This window comes from Protobothrops mucrosquamatus, unplaced genomic scaffold, assembly GCF_001527695.2.
Source record: "Protobothrops mucrosquamatus isolate PMUCROS unplaced genomic scaffold, P.Mucros_1.0 scaffold_310, whole genome shotgun sequence".
NCBI classification, from domain to species: domain Eukaryota; kingdom Metazoa; phylum Chordata; class Lepidosauria; order Squamata; family Viperidae; genus Protobothrops; species Protobothrops mucrosquamatus.
Window position 1 is genome coordinate 1,318,005 of NW_015386386.1, and position 20,714 is coordinate 1,338,718.

The 20,714-nt window shown below is 37.8% G+C and overlaps 1 protein-coding gene across 1 annotated transcript in view; it reads right to left on the reverse strand.

Annotated features, from left to right (window-relative positions):
- Positions 1–2,751: 2,751 nt before the first annotated feature.
- PRELP (proline and arginine rich end leucine rich repeat protein) overlaps positions 2,752–20,714 on the reverse strand; it is a 33,527-nt gene continuing 15,564 nt past the window's right edge. The window contains exons 2-3 of the mRNA XM_015832165.1: positions 10,650–11,585; positions 2,752–4,555 (exon numbers count right to left, since the gene is read on the reverse strand). Coding sequence (XP_015687651.1) covers positions 4,380–4,555; positions 10,650–11,583 — 1,110 coding nt within the window. The 5' untranslated portion in view covers positions 11,584–11,585 and the 3' untranslated portion in view covers positions 2,752–4,379. The remainder of the gene's footprint in view (positions 4,556–10,649; positions 11,586–20,714) is intronic.

Here is a 20,714-nt window from a genome sequence, read left to right on the forward strand (position 1 = left end):
GGAGCAGAAGTAGATCTATTTGATTTTAGAACAATTGATGATTTCCATACTGGGCTGATGGGTTCAAAAAGAGGGAAAGAAGGAAGTGTAAGGAAGATATTCCTGGGTTTTAAAGTCTGAGAGAGATTAAAAAGAGTGGGCAATAAGCATTTTCCTAGGGACATTGAAGGACAATAAGACATCTATTCATGCTGCATAAAATCAGTACTACATACTTTCATTTATCTTGATGGTTAGAACAAGATGCCTAAGGATATATAGCAACCTTTCCTATGGACAGAAGTTATTCTGTTGTGTGTATAGCATATGGAAGTTGTAGAAAACTCACTTTGCAACTTTACCTGTCAGACATCTAGCAGTGTGTAACTATAAAAGCCAATATGTAACCTTCAACATAGATGTTGGATCTGATGATTTGCTTATTAAGCCTGGATAACTTAAAGATTCTTATTCTATTGCCTTGAGTGTGCTGCAACTTCCCAATTTTAATTCTTTTTAGCATAATACAGGAGAAATAAAAATGCATCCTGCAGACCTGACTAAGGGTTTACTGAGGCTCAAACTAGATATATATTATCTAACTTTTCACACAAAAAGAGCACATCTAGCACTGCATAAAGGATTTATACTATATATGCATAAGAATTGCTGTGAAAAAATAACACAACATAGTGCAAGGTGAAATTGAAGACTGGTTAACGTCTGGAAAACCTGCCTGATAATGATTCAGAAAAAGGGTAGACCAAGAAACTACAGGCCAATTAACTGCTTACCAACAACTTTCAAATTACTAACTGATGTGGTATCTGATGCACTCCAACATCTAGCTGAAAACAAGGTCTTTTCACCTGAGCAGAAAGGAAATCACCCAAGCAGCAGAGGAACAAAAGATCAGCTTCTAACTGACAAGATGGAAAACTGCAAAAGAAGGATAACCAACTTGAATGTAGTGTGAATTGATTACAAGAATGCATTTTATCCTGCCACATGATTGGATAAGCAAATGCTTAGAAATAACAGGAGTCAGTAGAAACCTCAGAAGCTTTGTGCAAAGATCAATGGAAGACAGAGTTGCTGGTCAATAGATTGAGGCAAGTTAATATCAAGAGAGGAATTTTTCAAGGAGACTCGGTATCACCACTACTCTTTGTCATTGCACTGATACCTTTGTCAATGATACTGAATAATGCAAGCCATGGCTATCAAACATTAAAAACATTTTCCAGGCTATCCCACTGCCTTTACATGGATGTATCCAAAATCAGTGGAGGAAATAGGACCAACACAATTAACATCTAGGCAATTCCAGTCCTTAGATACACAAATAGAATAATGAATTAGAATCAAGCACAACTAAAAGCTCTGGATAGTAAGGCTAGGAAAATAATGACAATGAATCATGCCCTTCACCCTTAGAGTGACATTGACAGACACTACTTACCAAATAAAATAGGTGGGCATGGAATGTTGCAATTACATCAGATGTAGAAGAAGAAAAAAGGGCATTGGAAGAATATCTGAAGGACAGTGAAGAAGATGCACAGAAGCTAATATACCAGGAAGTCTTACTGCATACTGGAGAGACCAAATTGGCTTACAAGGAAGACCAAATGAAGAACAGAAAAGAGACACGAGTAGACAAAGTATTATATGACCACTATATTAAAAAGATTAAAATGCTCTTGTCACATAACACAATGACAATTAAGAAAGATAAAAATTCGGATATTGGATGTTGCAGTATGTAAGAGCAGCAACTTAGAAGACAAAACCTGGAGAAAATCATAAAATACAAAGACCTGCAAATTGAAGTAGAATGACAGTGGCAAAAGAAAGCAAAGATAGTACCAATAATAATAGATACCCTCAACACCATCAAACAATATGGGAAGATGGATAAAAAGCCAAATCCAGTCTAAACACCTGGCCGACTTTGTAACCAACCATAATATAATAACAATCTTAGTTGTGAAGCCACTTTAAGTTGCAAAATGTTGCAACGTGTAATGCAAAGTGTTGTGTTCTCCTCAGGAAGGGACAATTGACATTTGGAGATTCAGAGAAGACTCTGTTGACTTTAAAACAGGCAAACTGATCTAATGGGAAAATGGGAAACTAATGAAATAGGGAAAATGAATGGCTACCTGGGGCCACAATAGTGCCCAGAGACCTTACACCAGTCCATTCTTACTTTTGAAAAAGAAACGATTGATGTAAAATATTAGGAAGCTGTTCTATTTTAAAGCAATGTTTTAAAAACAACTTGAAAAGCACTGGTTTAAACTAAAACACTACCTTCTAGCATCATATTTATTTGTAGAAATCTGTTGAGGCCAACTGGGAGAGTAAATAACATACCGTGAGGGCTGTATGATACCAAATTCATCCGGTAAATGAGTGGCCATGTGACATTGCTTCTTGTAGTTTTGTTTTTGGCTTGTCTTTGATTTTGCTGATCCAGTAAGAATGCATACTGTGCTAAAAAAAGGTAAACATGTATTTTGCTTTTTGTACAGGGTGGTACTTTCAAAAAGCCTTACTTTTACTCAGAAATTTTCTCAGTGAGTCCTGAAGCCTTTGCTCCCAGATGAGTTTTCATCAAACTCCCAAGCAGAAACGTTTTCTTTTATGTGATCTGTATGTTTTTCATAATGTTATCCGGAGTACAGGAAAAGAGCTCACATTGTTTGGGTGTGTCTCTGAATTAATATTCTGCAAGTGTTTTTTAAAAAAGGATTACTTACGTTGTACTTCATTGCCTGTTACTGAACAGCTTTATTCTTTGTATATTCAAAATATAACACAAACAAAGAACAGCACAAGAAATGGGAAGACTGTGTTGAATAGTTCCTTCTGGCTTTGCTACAACAGAGATTTTTATCCCTGTACACCATAGGGTAAATCTGCTAATGCTTGATTACTTATATTTACTTACATTTGCACACTGTTAGGGCTCACAGATCAACAAATTTTTCGAGTACCATCATATGATTTTGCACAATACCCCCAATTTTAAAAAAATAAAAATAAAAATGACTAAAGGCATAAATGCTGTGATCTTGCAAGATTCTGCGTTAGAAATATTGATTAGTTTTAAACATGTATGCCATGTTTTGCTATTGTGGACACCATATCAATCATAGGTACTGTGGTTCCAGCCACTGCTAAAGTATTTTTCAAGTACAATTTAACATTTATTTACTGAACCTCCACTTGTATGGCTTTTCTGGGAAGGAAGTAACAGAGGGGGAGGATAATTTCCTTCATTATGCCTGGATAACTGTTGCTAAGGCTGCTGATTACCATGCATAGAAAGCTAGCAAAGCCCCGGGTCCTCAAGAGGTACAGATTGCTCCATTGATTAATGACATAATCCTAGGTGCAATTTGGGGGAAAAAATCAGATGTAAAGATACCCTTGAAATCATCATGATAATGATGCATCTGTCCTGTTCAAGTATGTCACCCTATTCGGTGGCAATTTCTGTCTAGTACTGGATTTGCTTTATTCCTCTTTAGCACTGCATTTGAGTTTTAACCAATTTTGTGGAGTTAAATTATGAAGAGGAGGAGGTCATTTAACTTATTGCTGCTAAGCATGTCATCACCAGTCCTGAAGGTCATGCTGTATTTAGTTGCTCATTACATCCCACAGTGTAAAACTGCACCAGCTGTTTAATTCCCGAAGAGTCCAAACAGAAAGAAATTCTCTATCAGTTCTTCATTTCATTTCCTACATACTGCCTTGCCTGCACAATATGCAACCTGCTATGTACAGTACATTATGCATTTGGTCACACTTGCTAAAGCTACTTATTGCTACCTGTTAGTCTGACTATCCCTTACCTGTTAATTCAGCATCATTAGACAATGGCACGTTAACATTGTACCCATTTAAATGAAATTATATTGACTGTCTCTCTGACAGTAATAACAAATCTAACTTATTTTGTACGCCTGGTGATGTTGGAAAATCAGTAACGCTCTGGGAAGCTCTAGACCGCAAGGCAGTAAAAGAAATGCTGCATGCTAGATGCATTTAGGCATGCTTCCTTCTCTCTCTCTTTGATATATAGATAAAGGGCAATGTAGCAGAAATCAATATTGCAGTATTGCCATTATCTTCTGTGAAGGCTGCACATATCTCAGAAGACTCTATGCAACATTTTATGGGCACAAAGCATCCATAAAAGGCTGTGTAAAAGGAGAGCTGCACAAAGCACAGAGGTTCCTGTAGCCAAAGAAGAATGAAGCAGAGTGGAGCAGGATAGGCAAGGGCCTGGGTAGAGATGCTTAGGTATATTCCCCTTGTCTAACATAGACTGGAATCAAGTCACTGCACAAAGCCAAAGTCCCAAGGAGTGGCAATTGCTGCAAGGCTTAAAATATAACCGATTGCAAGAGTCGGAAACACAGCATCAGGTCCAAAGGGATGGGTGGCTTCAGCAGGTTGCCATCGAGGCGCAGGTAGCGAAGACGTGGCGCATTTTCAAGATCTGAAGATGCTGCATGAAGGGAGACCAGACCAGTGGGGCATATCTGAGTCCCATTGATTTCTAAAGGCAAAAAAGAAAAAAAAGAAAAACCCAGAATTAAGCAATAGGCTGGGGACAGGGAAGTTGCAGAGATCATCAGTTTCATATTCCATTCTGCTCTTTCAGTATTCATTATTCATCAATTAACTATTGACAGAATTATTCAAATACAATATTGTATTATTGCAATAGTCCCTTCCGGCTTAAAGATATTTATAATTCTACTCCTCTGTATGAAATTATGGAAGAAACTTCCCTTGCCTGCAGTAAGCAAAGCCTTTCCTATTCAGTTTTTGATTCCCATGTTTTTTTCCACATTCATTTAATAAAGGGTCTCTATAAATCACTCCTAAATACTGAGTATCTAAAAAAGTGGCTAACATTGAGTGTGAAATCCAAGTATAAAACCAACGTACTAAAGCTCCTTAGAAAACCTGCATTTGTAAGAATGTTTTAGAATTTTTAGGATGGTTATTTTAATCTTTTCTATAACTTTACAAGCTATATGTTTCTGTACTGCTTTAAAAAATTAGAAATGTGCAGTGAAGACCAGGGATGAATGAGCTAGTACATGCACTTTCTTGCTTTCATTATCCCTTCCCTTCCTTCTACACACACATTGATGGAAAACTGTAATACAAAGTCTTTTGTTTCCATGGAGGCTTCCTACATACAGTATCTTAGAAGTCTAAATTGCACACTGAACTTCCAGAGATACAAAGGTTCTCTGTTGCAGAACTCCATAGAGTGAATGAAGATGGAAAGAAAATTTAATAATAATAATAGTAAAGTTGGAAGGGACCTTGAAGGTATCTAGTCCAACCCCCTGCTCAGGCAGGAAACCCTATACCATTTCGGACAAATGGCTGTCCAGTCTCTTCTTAAAAACTTCCAGTGTTGGAGCATTCACCGCTTCTGGAGGCAGGTTGTTCCACTGGTTAATTGTTCTCACTGTCAGGAAGTTTCTCCTTAGTTCTAGATTGCTTCTCTCTTTGATTAGTTTCCACCCATTGCTTCTTGTCCTGCCTCCAGGCACTTTGGAAAATATGCTGTACTTGTGCATTTGGTTTTTCTTGCCTAAATGTAGAACCTTGCTTTTTTCACCATTGAATTTCATTTTGTTAGATAGTGCTCAGTGTTCAAGTCTGTCCAGATCCTTCTGTATCTTAAGCCTGTATTTTGGAGTGTTGGCTATTCCTGCCAGCTTGGTGTTGTCTGCAAATTTGATGAGTTCCCCATCTATCCCATCAAATTTGCAGACTGCCATCATCTTTCTTCATATCTATTCATTACAGCCTAAAACACAAAACATTTATGGCCTGCCTTTCTAACGAGTATATTTGTTATATAGTATACTTAACTGAATGCTTGTTTGCAGGTGTGCATTTGATTCATATTTCATTACTAGAACGCTGTTATACTCAAAGTTTATTATTAATTGCGAATGGTATTGACAACTCAGAAATTTTCACTAAGCTATCCTCATGGAAACTAAGTTGGCTATTGCTGTGCCCTTTGTATAATCATTATGGAATCAATCAAGTACTTTTTGTTGACTGACTGCAATGTGGACAAAACTAAGAGAAAGAGACAGAAGGGAAGGCCAAGAACTGGATCTGGAGTTTCCTTCTCTGGATAGCTCTGAATTCTGAGCCTTCTACATCATCCTTATCAAACATGATAAATTATATAATCTTCTAACCAGTATGGTACTATGGAGCTGAAGTGCAATAAACTTGCAGGACATTATGCAAGATTATGCCGTACTGACCATATAGACCAATGGACAAGAATTCCTATTGAAATGGGCCACTCAAGCACATTATTAATAAGCTACATGCCAAATGACATTGCACTTTCTCAGATAGAGTCACAGGATCCATATCCACATATAGATAACCACCCAATTTGAAGCAGATTTTCACATGCAACAAGAAACAACAAGAAAATTATGTTAACAAGCAAACAAGACCATGTAACAAGCCCAGATGTCTATTTTACACCAGCAGTGCCATACAGATCCCAGCAACTTCACACATATGATTAGAGGCACCATTACATGTTCTTCCTCTAATGTAATTTATACCATCATCTGCCAGCATTGCCCCTCTGGAGTCTACATAGAACAAACAGGACAAACTTTGCCCAAAATAGCAATAGCAGTTAGACTTATATATTGCTTCATAGTGCTTTATAGTTCTCTCTAAGTGGTTTTCAAAGTCAGCATATTGCCCCCCACAATCTGGGTCCCATTTTACCGACTTCAGAAAGATGGAAGGCTGAGTCAACCTTGAGCGGTGAGACTCGAACTGCCAAACTGCTGGCAATTGGCAGTCCGCAAAATTAGCCTGCATTACTGCATTTTAACCACTGACATCAGGTTCAAAACAAGCATAAAATAATAACAAGACATTTCAGTCCCTCAAGATTACAAATTTTGGAAAAAATAAACTTTACAATGTACTTGAGTAAGAAATTGTTGAACTCACATACATTAAAATAAATCAGGCTATCTCAGAAGAACTCAACAAAATCAACATTTTTAACACATTATACTTGTTAATTGAGAAAGTACTGTAATCTGTTTTATATGTAACTTGCCTCAGCATAACCAACCTGTTTATCCTGCCCTTTTCCTCCCCCTACCTTATTCTAATTTAACTCCTACATGAATTTAGCTGCTCTATGCATCTGATAAAGTTAGCTGTAGTTCACAAAACTTTATGCCTTTTAAACATGTCAGTCTGAAAAGCTGCTAACATATATTTTTGGTTTTATGGTATCGCAGACTTTGTTACAGTTCAGCACCAATCATGCTGTACCAATGGGCATGCTAGCTGGGTTGGTAATATTTGAAGGATGTGTTGTAGAAACATGGCTCTAAGATAGGGGCACAGAACCTGCAACTCTTTGGATGATGCTTGTCTGTACACCTAAACACCCTAGTCAGTACAACTAATGGTGAAGGAACCTATTGAAGAGGTCAAAATTATTTGTTTCCTGTTCTGATAGCATTCATGTTATTTGGTCCACCAGTAACATAGTAAGCCAAACCCATACACAAAGAGGGTGGGCCTCTGATTGAGATGCCACAATACCATCTTGCAGATTTGGACTGGGGGATCAAAATGTGCAAGACAGCATCATGGTATCATGATTCCAACTCCTTTATATGTGTGTACATTTCATGTGTTCATTTAAACTTGACTGGTGAAAAATGTTCACATAGTTTTTCAGATGGATATGCCTATCCTTTCTTTCCTTATTCGTTTATATACAGGAAAAAAATAAGAGGAAGAAGAGAAAGAAACCAGCCTATAGCTAGCACTGGGGAAGCCTCCAGGATTTCCAAGGCCTGTTTCCAACACAATGGATGGGTTGGGAATGGCAGTAGTAGCGGTAACTCTCCCCTCTTCCTCTTTCTCTCTACCTTGCTCTGCTTCTGGCATACTTCTTATTTGGGCCTTGCATTTGGCCTTTTTTGTCTGGACTGCAAAAAACTACATTAAACATAACATCAAACAGGAACAGAAAACTGTAATTGTTTGTTTCCAGTAAGTGGTCATTCAATTTTTTAAGCATATATAAAATAATCCTACCCTATTCAATCAGCTCTGTTAAAGCATGGAGCCAAAAGGGTATAGCTTTCATTATATTTATGTCACTAATATTAAGTATGTTTTGTATGACCTTTGAATCAGACTAATTCCACAAATTTCTTATTCACAGCCACCATACACACCAGTGTTTCAAAAGGAGTTGATCAATCTCATTATATTGGAAGTATAAAAAGGATGAGGGGACAGCTAATCATAAGATATGGATTCATCCCAGTATTTTCCTAATTTGGCTTAATAATCATAGGGTTACTAATATGGCATTGCCATGATCAAACAGTATGATGTGAATATATTTTTGAATTAAAAATCGGGGACATGCCATATTAGAAGATTGCTGGCTTTATCAAGTAGTATGTGTGTGGAGAGACAGTAAAATAATTACTTTGAGTGTTGGAAAGACAATGCAACTACAGATGTACAAAGTTGAATCAACTATACATGGTTACTTTTGGTTTATGAGCTGGTATTTTCAATATAATAGAAAAGCTCATTGATGTGTGGTCATGGTTTAATGAAATATTTAAACATTAGACTGTATTATTTCCTTTATGTAGTATATATGGCTTGCCTTCAGAAATTGTGGGGGCTCCATCACTGGAGGCTTTTAAGAAGAGACTGGACAGCCACTTGTCTGGAATGGTATAGGGTCTCCTGCTTGAGCAGGGGGTTGGACTAGAACAGTGATCATGAACCTTTTAGAGACCGAGTGCCCATAAACCACCCCCGCCCCACCTTGTGTCCCCGCACCATCCCCCACCCCATTGCACCCCTGCTCTACCCACCCACAGGGCCACCCACCACCTCCACAGATCGCCCAGGTGGCCCAGCAGCGCTATGGCAGCTACACCCTCCGCCTGCGCCCCACAGCATCAACAGCATACAACGGGGTGTGAGGGCAGAGTCTTGTCCCCGCTGCCTGGCTGCCATGTCCTTGGCTGCACTGCTCCATGGGGGCCGCGCTTGGGGCGACTCTCCTCCAGGGGGCTGCTGATGAGGGGACTGCGGGGGGAGGCAGGGCTGATGGCGCACATGCCCACACAGAGGGCTCTGAGTGCCACCTCTGGCATGAGTGCCATAGGTTTGCCACCACTGGACTACAAGGCCTCCAAGGTCCTTTCCGATTCTGTTATTCTGTTATATTTAATTTTTTCTTGTTCCCTTTGTTTCTGCTATTTGTCTTTTGTATTTTTCTAATCTTTCCTCCCTTTCTGTATATTAAACCAGTAATATAAAAAGTAAAATTAATATATATATATACATATATATATCTGCTGCAAGAAATTTTTTTATCCTTACTATTCAGACTAATGCTCAGAAACATATGCATAGCTTTTTAAAATAAATCTTCAGTCCTTTTAATTTAAGATGCTAAAGAGTGTTATGATTATCTACTGAAATCCTGGTTTTGAAGTAGGAGTCAGGTCCTTCCTATATGAGGCCTATCTTATAAGGACATTTTATTGGCCTACATGGTTGTCATTCCTGAGTTGCCAAAAATTTAACTTGAAAGAAAAATCCAAGCTTTTGGGGTTGGTTTGAAGTACAGCGGCTCATTATTTTCTTTATTACTTCCTTGTTAAGACGTTCTGGAAAGAATTCTGCATTTCTTAAATGTAGATGTTTTCAATTAAGGCAACAGATGTTGAGAACTTCTGCTGAACATACTCCTGGGAACAGGAAGGAGAAATGTTTTATTTTTCTATAACTATGTTGTATTCTGAAGGATACAAACTAATCTATGAAATTATTAAGGCTTTACCCAAAAGTAGGAGAAATATCTGTTGATAAAAAAAATCACATTTAAATATCTAAAGACACAAAATGTGAAAACTCATTGATGTTTTATCTCCGCACTTCCTTTACACAGTTACTCATTAATTTAAATTAATGGAAAAATAGTGTGCAAAAAAATTAAAATTGCTTTGATTTGCAGTGCTTTCTCAGCGAAGAAAAAAGTCTTTGGAAAACAAGTCAGTCCTACAAGCCAAAATCTATTAGCTATAGATTGACAGAAGCAGCAGAAAAGTAAATGGAAGGATGCTGAGTTTTTCCCCTCCCTTCCTCTCTCTCCCTATATCAAAGAAACATAAAAATAATTTCCCTTTTTGTTATGTGGAAAGATCTAAATGTTTCTTTATATGGAAATAGTATAATTTGCATGGAAAAGAACAATTTGCTCTCAGCCTGACTCCTCTCTACCCACCCACCCACCCTGTTCTGTTCAGTCATCTGTCCTAACAGTCATAAAGTTACAGCTTTGGGCAAGATGGAATTTATAATTTTGTGGAACCCCATGGAGTATGATTTAAGAACAAAGAGGGAGAATAAGATTTAATACTGAAATTCTCTTGGAAGCATCAATATAAGTAAGTCATTTTGGAGCTTTTAAAATGAATGTTGAATCATGAGATAATCTACCTCTTCCCACTCCCTTTCTCCCCCACAAACAGGTTCTCTTGTAGGTCTAAACGAGTTACAGATTTGTGCCGACTCACTTTGAATTGAATTGTCATTCAAGTAGAGGTGCTCCAACCTGGGGCTGATGTAGGGGATGCTGGTGAGGTTGTTGTATGCCAAATGCAAAACCAGCAAATTGGTGATGTTGAAAGTGTCCAAAGGCAATCCTTTGTCAGACAGTTTATTATAGTTAAGCCTGATGAAAGCCAAATTGGAGAAATCTTTGAAGTAATTGTTGGGGATATTATCAATTTGATTCTTATCAAGAAAGAGCTGGTGAATGGCTTTGGGGACCCCAGGAGGCATCTTACTTAGCCGGTTATGAGCCAGGTTGAGTTGCATGAGGTTCTTGAGCCCCTTGAACGTATTCTTTTTGAAGTCTCCATTATCCAATTGATTATGATGAAGATCTAAAAGGAGGAGGTGATCTAATTTGCTGAATACATTTTCAGGGATTTTGGAGATACGGTTTCTGCTCAGCCTAAGTTGCTCAAGATTGGGAGGCAAGTTGTTGGGCACTTCCTTAAGGAAATTTTTTTCCATGTATAGAAAGATAAGGTTATCCAACTTCTGCAGTACTTGGGATCCCACTGAATCAATGCGGTTGTTGTCCAAACTGATCCACCGCAGCCCTGTCGCATTCTTGAAAGATTCTTCAGAGAGCTTGTCAATGAAATTGTTTTGTAGGTACACATGTTGGGCCCTGGGTGGGATAAGTGGGACTTTTCTCAGGTTGCGACTATCACAGTAAATGGCTGAAGGAAAATCTGGGGGGCAGAAGCATTCTCGGGGACAATCTGGAAAAACTGAGGGGGGTCCTGGGGGCAGAGGTGGAGGGAACTCAGTCGGCTCAACTGGCTCAGGGAGTGAAGGAGTTGGGCGCTTCTTTGGAGGTTTGGTGCGCCTCGCTCCATTCACCTCACAGATCAGCACAAAAATGAGTGGGAAAATCAGTCTGGCAATCCTCTTCATGTCTAAATAGAACAACAAGAGAAAAAAAAAGCAAACATCAAAAAATATACTTCATTCATTCATTCATTCATTCATTCATTCAATATTTAAACAATATTTCCCTACATAGACTGTTCTTCTTATTTGCTTTGCATTTATGTTTGTAAATAGAATTTTGAGAGCTGGCAAAGACAATAATTCGAAATATTGGATAACAACAGACTGGAGAAATCTGCAATGAAATGTTTGAACTTAGGAGTTAGCCACCTGTTACAACTTAAGTGTGATCCATCTGGGATGGGACAAAAATTTTGGAATATACAAACCCAATGCTGGGGGGAAAAAACCACCCATGAGGAATGGAGTCAATGAGAATGCTAGTCACATATTTCCAGTAGGTGCAGGGAGTTAACAATGAGGGGGATGCACTGCTAATGAACCCTCTTGGATCAGTACATAGAGAATACAATACAACTGTAGAACATCACTCCCATATCATGCTTCATATTGTCTTCTGCAGGGCCTAGAGGTAATCCTCAACTTACAATAGTTTGTTTACTGACTGTAGTTACAACAGCACTGAAAAAAGTGACTTATGACTGTTTTTCACACTTACAACCATTGCAGTATCCCCACGGTCACGTTCAAAATTCAGACCCTTAGCTATTGACTCATATTTATGATGGTTGCACTGTCCTGGATCATGTGATCATCTTTTGTGACCTTCTGACAAGCAAAGTCAATGGAGAAGCCAGATTCACTTAACAACCATGTTACTAAATTAACAACTGTAGTGATTCAGCTAACAACTGTGGCAAGAAAGGTCATAAAATGGGGCAAATTTCACTTAACAACTGTCTTGCTGGCAACAGAAATTTTGGGCTCAGATATGGTCATAAGTCAAGGACTACCTATATTTGTTCTTTTTCTCAGTCATTTGTTTGGAGCACAGGATACAAAAGGGAGGAGGCCTGCAAGGAAAACACATTGCCTTCCCGGGATAAAGGTTAGAGATCTATTCAGAAAGAAAAGTCCACACTGATGAGGACAAAACAGACTAAAGCAGAGAGATGGATGGTGACTTCAGCTTCCACCATCAACCGTGAAGTATAAATAAGGGCAGGGAAGCAAGAGATGTGATAATGGAAAGCAGGAAATGAGAAACAGAAGTTGGAAGGGGTAGTGATGGTAGTTTGCAGGTCTGGAATACATATAAAGCCATCATGTCTTAAGCACAAACAAATGAAAGAGGAGGTCTCTGAGGCCCTTAGGGCAGACTCCATATAATAGCAAAGTCACGCTAAGGGAAATGGCCTTTTTAGTTTTTGCCTCCAACTCCAAACTCAAACACTCCTGCTAATAATTCAGAAGCTGCCTGAATGGAAAAATCTCATGTTTTCTACAGAAAATATTTCAAGAATAGTGATATCACTTTTTTTATGAATTTAGACCAACATGCCCCAGCTCAAGCATAAAAGGAAGACATTTGATAAATGGGTGGGAGGGCAGGAGGGATATTAATCCATAATTTGCACAACTTAATTTACCAGAATACTACATGGACAGTAGACTTCTGCATGGCCCATCCAACCATCCTTTTTGGTTCATTGCTCTTTGGCAATCAAAGGACCAGATCCTATGATCACAGTTAGGAAGTTCTGCAGGGCATTGCCTGGCAAGACTCACTACGCTTTATTTATCTTCCTAATTTTAATTCTTCCCATTACATATTCCAATCCACATGCCTCAGGATCCTGGCAGAAATATCTATTTCATTTCTGTGCCTCAAAAAGCTTCTGTGCCTCATCCATTATCAACAAAAACACAATGACATACATGGCAAAAGCATATTATAGCTCAAGAAAAGTGGATCTTGAAAGAAAAAGACTTACATACCAAACAATTCCCTGGAATTGTATTGCAAATTGCTCCATCAATAAAGCTGTAAGGGCAATGCCTCTTAGGGTTCCAGTTGCTGAAACCTACCTGGAACAGTGATCCCATAGAGGACTAAGCAGAAGCACCCTGGCAACTGCTGTTGAGATTGCAGTGTTCTTTCTTATAAATGCATGGAATATGATGTGCCATGAGCCCTTTGCCTTTTGGAAAAAAGTCCATGAACAGAGACAGAGAGAAAGTAAAATTAGCAGTAGCCAGTAGCCAGACAATGTCTGTGTTTGGGAGGTTTTCATCCTAAGAAAAGAGTCTGAAGACATAATGGCACCACTTGAATGACAGATTATAGCTCATACTTTGACTGCCTATTCAGCCCTATTCCTTGGGGATAATTTATATGTATGGATATCATAATGGAATTTCATGTTCTGCTCTAGACATCCAGATATGGCCAAAGTGCTCACAAGAATCTGAGGCCTGAGATTCTCAGCATAGTCACTGATTTAGTCAGTGAGAAGCAAAGCTGTGACTAAAATGGCATACTGCCAGCAGAGACTTCTTCCAAAAGGCAAAGGGCTCGTGGCACATCAAATTCCATGCATTTAGAAGAAAGAACCCTGCAATCTCAACAGCAGTTGCCAGGGTGCTTCTGCTTAGTCCTCCATGCGATCACTGTTCCAGGCAGGCTTCAGCATCCTGCTGATGTCATAGCAGGCACATGTGGGGATGGTTGCCTCCTCTGCGAGGCAACGTCTTCGCCAGCACTCAGGGATGGAGAGATACATAGTTATACAGGTAAGTTAAGACAAAATCTATAGCAAGATACAGAGGGGAGGGAATTATTGCAGCAAATCTAACATGGTCCCCTCTCTCCTTCACAGGCTTAACTGTGTCAGGTGCTTCATCCAGGTATCCAACTGGAGTCACATGAGTATTGCAGTTGGGATATTGTTTGGCGTAAAAAAACAGCATGACTGTAAGGATGCTGAGCAAAGAGACATTAGCAATTGTTTAAGTTCCCAGTTGTTCTCTGGAGACTGTTTTGCTAAATGCTTCCTTTGGGAGCAAATTTTAATTACTTTAACATTAATTCTAGTGAATTATATATCTGAGCAATATAAAGCCAGATGGCTATATGTGATATATTTATACTGCTAGAGTGTCATTACTGGGAATTGAAATATGTTATTTCTTCTTTTCTATCAAATAAATGTTGCTGTTTTTTAAAATATATATTTCCTCCAAGTAAATCAATAGGAGATACACTTCTGGATTTTTTTATGCCATTAAAAGGTGCAGGGTAAGATGAAGTTAAATAGACATGGATTTTCCTCATGTGTTATCTCCCTTTCTTCCATGATTTCAACATTTTTGACAGCAAATCTGGTAATTTTGCTGATGTATGACAAATGCCATCAATATGGTAGGGCCACAACAAATCTTGTCTCTCAAAGTCTTTGATGCCAAAGTACATTATTTTTTATGACAACAGCATTTTCTCTACTTCTTTTTCAGAGCTGAGAATCATATCAAATAATTTATGTGATCTTAAGAAGAATGACATATATTCATTAGTTTTAATGCTTATTCATACATAGCTTCTCCAGAAGCCTACAAAGAATGACCTGCCCTATCATGATGTTCTTGCTTTTATAGGATCCTTCTATTCTTAAAGCTAATTTCATGCCAGTAATTCATTTTAAGATGTGATGGCCTTTACCTAAAGTTTTAACAATGTTAGTCAATAAAAAATATCACGTTTTATGTTCAATTGCTTTACATTTTTAAATTTAGAAAATAATTGTAGTTTATATTTTACATGAAAAATGTTAAAAATGGTTTTTATTACTTTAATGAAATAGAATGTTCACTTCTTGTGACATGGAAAGTCCATCTAGCAAGCTTAATTGGTCCATCACAAAATGACTGCTGCAGAAAAATACCCAGATATAAAAAAACAAATTGGTGAGAAAAAGATAAATAATTTGCTCTAGATTCTGAGAATGAAGGAAAAGTGATGTCTGACTTTCAAACTAACAATACTATTCACAGTTCTACCTCCAAGAGGATTTCTCCAAAAAATATTTTTCTCTTTCACACTTCCAAAGCAAAAGATGCATGTTTTGTCTCTCTTTCAGATTCCCCACCACTACACTTAAAAGACGTTCCCCACCACTACACTTAAAAGACAGACACATATTTGTACATAATTTTCATATAATATTATCCAGTCAGAGGCCATCATGCTCTGTTTAATCATCTTCCAATACACTCATTTCCTCCAACTTACTAACCTAAATTTAATACCCTCCTCAGCCCGTCCAGTCAAGTTTCTACATTCCATCTCATGATGCCCATTAGTTCTTCTCATCAGTCACTGAGGATGGATCTCTCTGCCACCTGAATCCATCCAAGATTGCCCACCACTCTGAATATGTTTAATTTTCTTTCCTTTTCTTTTCAAGTAATGTTGCATACTGATAGATGTTGCATGTCACTATCATATTAGATGCTCTTAAATATTGACTAATTCTCAATTTCTGGAGAAACATTGACCTCTAAAATGTCAATACATCCACTGTCATTTATAATTAAGTAAGTGAATAAATAGAATACTCATCATCAAATAAAATTATGAAGTGGTGTCATTTTTACTGAAAATTATTCTTAATCCTGATATAGGGATCAAATGTAGCATGTAAATACATTCAGCCTCCATAAAAGCACATGTGAGTTCAGCCTTTTGTAATCCCTGATCTTTAGTGTTAGAAAGTCAAAGTTTAGAAAATGTGTCTTTAACTGATCCAGCTAGATCGAAAAAGGGATATAAATAATTAAGCCTGCCCCCTTCCACTGTTCCCATAGATGTCTTTACCTGTCCTTCCTTTTTGCATTTTATGGAAAAGACAAATTGAGTTTATCAACTATGCTATTTCTATCTTCAAACCTGGAAAACTTTGTTTACATTCCTGTAGCATCCATTATCAATTTTGCCATTTTCTGAATGTAATTGCATTTTCTTCATTAATGTATTTTTTCTTTTCACTTTTTCACCTCTAGCATAAAGATGATAATGTGACTAACAACTCTAGTGACAAGCTTCCAGTCCTTTCCATCACCCAGAGCTCAAACATTTGGCTGCCTAAGTCAAACTAATGCAAACATCTCATTTAGCATAGAATTTTCAAAACATCAAATGATCAGGAAAGGCCCTGATAACTGAGAACATTAAAATCCATTCAAACAAATATTTGAGACTTATAGTCACAGCTGTGAAGAAAATGCAAGCAAATTAAAATCAGCATAGCAAGTGTCCTTTAAAGTTGAAAAGAATCTGTAAGTAAAGCAGCAGCAGTTAGCTTTGGCTAGCAAAAAAACTTACTTGAATGTACACTATGCACCAATGCTTTTAGTGTTTTCATTTTGTGATAGGAATTGCTTTAATTCCTCATCTTCCTGTCTCTGAACTCAGTGCATAATTCAGGGATTCTTATTTCTAATCTAATCTTGCATCCAGTACAAAAGGTTCACACAGGAAAGCTAGAGCCAAAGAAAATAAGTGTGGCAGCAGGAAAAACAACTCTGTACAAAGAATGTGATGTCTATTCTTCTTGTGTCTTGTGTTCCATCATTTGCTCTTGTTCTCTGCTTGTTAGGTATGCTCTAATTAAGGAGTATGCCAAGTTAAGAGTACCAAATTCTTTACTGGGTGTTCAGCTTTCTGCTGCCCAGATCTGGTTCCTAATCTGATTCTGGGTGTTTTATATGACCTCAAGATGGAATTTTGTTATTTCTCCCAATTTTGAGTTTGCTCTGCTAAACATTTGAGTTTTTTTTCTTTTTTTTCTACTAGAGGGTGACCTCTGCTACAAAAAACTGATTTAATGTTGATGGATTATTTCTGTAAGTATAGTTATACTTCACTCTTCCTTCCACTATGGAACCACAAGACACATGTGTAAGATTTAAACTGATCTCTTACTCATGGAATCACTCCAACTCATATACTTTTGAGTCATATTCTAGGCCTATGCTGCTATTCAAATTTCATATTACACATTTCTGCAATGTGTAATATTCATTTAGTGGGAGATGTTTAAGCATACATAAACATAGCACCATTTGTGATCACAAAGAGGAAAGAATATTACTCTAGCTGCAAAAATCAAAGCATTTCACTCCTAATAGACATTGTATTTATCATTTAGAGATATGTGAAGAAAATAGATGGGTTCTTTTGTGTCCAAAAGCTTTCACAACCAACAACTTATAGTCTTAGCAAGACAAAACAATGCTCACACTGGAAATATTCCAATGCTATGTGTATTTGGCAAATGATAGCGTGCATTATGAAGAAAGGGTACAGTGTATTGCGTAGTTAGGATATAATGAGTTCAGTAGGGTTACTTTCTTGTGTTCCTGGCATTCTCCTACCATGCATGTAAAATTAGTTCTGAAGTTAGTTTTTTTCTTCACACAAATAGATATTTTAATAGCACTGTTATCAAGTGTTTGTACTGAAATCCACATTGCTTAAGAATCTGTGATGAAAATGTACAAAAAGAAAGTAATTAGAAATTCCAGATTGTGCCAGGAGGTTTTAGCCATTGGAAATATTGTCTGATTGGTTTGTGAAACTTTGAACTTCATTCATTGAAATATGGCTTTGGTGACTTATAGGGACCTACTCTCAACAGAGAAGCACATATCCTAGGTACATAATGCAAAATGCCGGGCTGGATGAATCACAAACTGGAATTAAAATTGTCAGGAGAAATTTCAACAACCTCAGATATGCAGACGATACCACTCTAGTGACAGAAAGTGCAGATGAACTAAAGAGCCTCTTAATGAGTTGAAAGAGGAGAGTGCAAAAGTTATTTTGAAACTCAACATTAAAAATTTAAGATCATGGCATCCAGTCCCATCACTTCCTGGAAAATAGAAAGGGAAGAAATGGAAGTAGTGATACATTTTATTTTCTTGGGCTCCAAGATCACTGCAGATGGTGACTGCAGCCATGAAATTAAAACATGTTTGCTCCTTGGGAGGAAAGCTATAGCAAATCTAGACAGCATATTAAAAAGCAGGTCCATATAGTCAAATCTATGGTTTTCCCAGTAGTAATGTATGGCTGTAAGAGTTGGGCTATAAGAAAGGCTGAGTACCAAATAATTGATGCTTTTGAATTATGGTGCTGGAGAAGATACTTGAAGTCCTTTGGACTGCATGGAGCTCAAACCAGGAAGGAAGGAAATCAACCCTGACTGTTCATTGGAAAGATAGATACTGAAGCTGAAGCTCAAATACTTTGGCCACTTAATTCCAAGAGAGGAGTCATTGGGAAAGATTGGGAAAGATTGAAGGCAAAAGGAGAAGGGGACAGCAGAGGATGAGATGGTTAGATAGTGTCATTGATACAATGAACATGAGTTTGGGCAAACTGCAGGAGACGGGGAGGACAGGTGCCTGGCAAAGAGTCAAACATGACTTAGTGACTGAACAACAACAAAATATCCTAGGTCCTATCATATGATGTTGGTTAAAAGATGAGCCCCAAAACTTATCTGCCCTGTTGACTCTTGTGATATGGGACAAAATACTTGGAGGTAAGTATGCCACAGCTTCTTTCTCAACTATATCCAATTTGGTGGACTCAAGACCCATAAGAATCATCAATTGCACAGGTCCCTATACAACACTTGCAAGCATTCTTCTCCACTATTACTAACATAGTATCTTATACTCCTCAATATTAGCAATGCTCCTTATGAATAATGCCACAAACTGGACCCTGGACTCTTCACAAGTGAAGTAAGCATCCTGCCACTGCCCTTGTGCAAGTCCAGGATTATCCTAAATTGCATATTCTTTATGTCTGGGATGTGCTACCCCTCCCATAATTAATGGTAAAAAATCTCCAGATCTCAGGGATGAGAAGACCAACTTGAATGTAGCTTGCGTTGATTAAAGAAAACATTTGACTTCCTGACACATGATTGGATAATCAAATACCTAAAAATAACAGGGGTCAATGGCAACATCAGAAGCAATGATACAATTAAAGACACAATTGCTGTACAAAAGTGAATACCATCTAGAGGATTTACACTTGGTAATTCAAGTAATTAGATATAGAGCAGATATAGTGCATTGGGATCAAGCTAGAATCATGGAGAAGTAATAAAAACCCTAGATAGAAAGACCAGAAAAACAATGACAATGAACCATGCCCTTCATCCATGCAATGATATTGACATTCTATTTACCAAAGAGCTTAGGTGGCTAAGGAATGTTGCAAGTGCACCAGATAGTTGAAGAAGAAAAAATGGCATTGGTAGAATATTTGAAGGACAGTGAAAAAGACATCTTGAATCTAGTACATCAGGAAAGCTTATTGAATACCAAAGAAACTAAACTGGCAGATAAGAAGGACAAAATCAAGAAATCTATGGAGATTCTCAATCATCCAGGTTATAGGTATCCCAAAGTTGCTTTTTCTAAGGGGCAACTGGACTTTCTTGATTTTTCTTTGAAAACGTTTTGCTTCTCATCCAAGAAACATCTTCAGAACTGAAGAAGTTATACTCCACTTAGACACCATTAGCATTGACAAAATCACTACCAAAGTAATTGAAAAAGGCAGCTTTGCATGGAACAGCTTACATCCTGCTGTTCCTTTAATATTATTAAACCTTTAATATTATTAAACAACAACATCTACCTATCCCAGGTCCTTGGGAAGGATTCAATAGGGAGACAAATCCAATCAAAGTGTGTGATCAACCATAATAATTGTATAGGAGTGGGGAGATGGTGAAAAATTTCAAAAAACAGGGAGTTAGAACTGAATCTCTCCCTCTAATCACCACTTGCTGGAAGGAAACTCAGTGGAAGAAGGGCCATAACCACACCACACCTTCACTCCTAGCTCCCTAAATCAGAATCAGTGGGATTGATGATTATTAAGACACCAAGAAGGGCCAGGATGGATGCAAAATCATCATCCCAGTTTCACTAAAGAATTCATCAACATGTGTGATCAATGCTGCCTTGGAAGTCTGAAATCCCACTATTTTAAAATGCAGATTGATGCTGAAATTGAATTCACTTTCACAACACCTGCAGGTTTGAAATACACCATCCAATATTGTATCCTGTTTGAGTTCATTTATTTAGAAAATACAGGCATAGAAGAGCTGATACCACAGCTCTTATTTCAAATAATGTTTCAGTCAATTTAAGAACAAAAATGT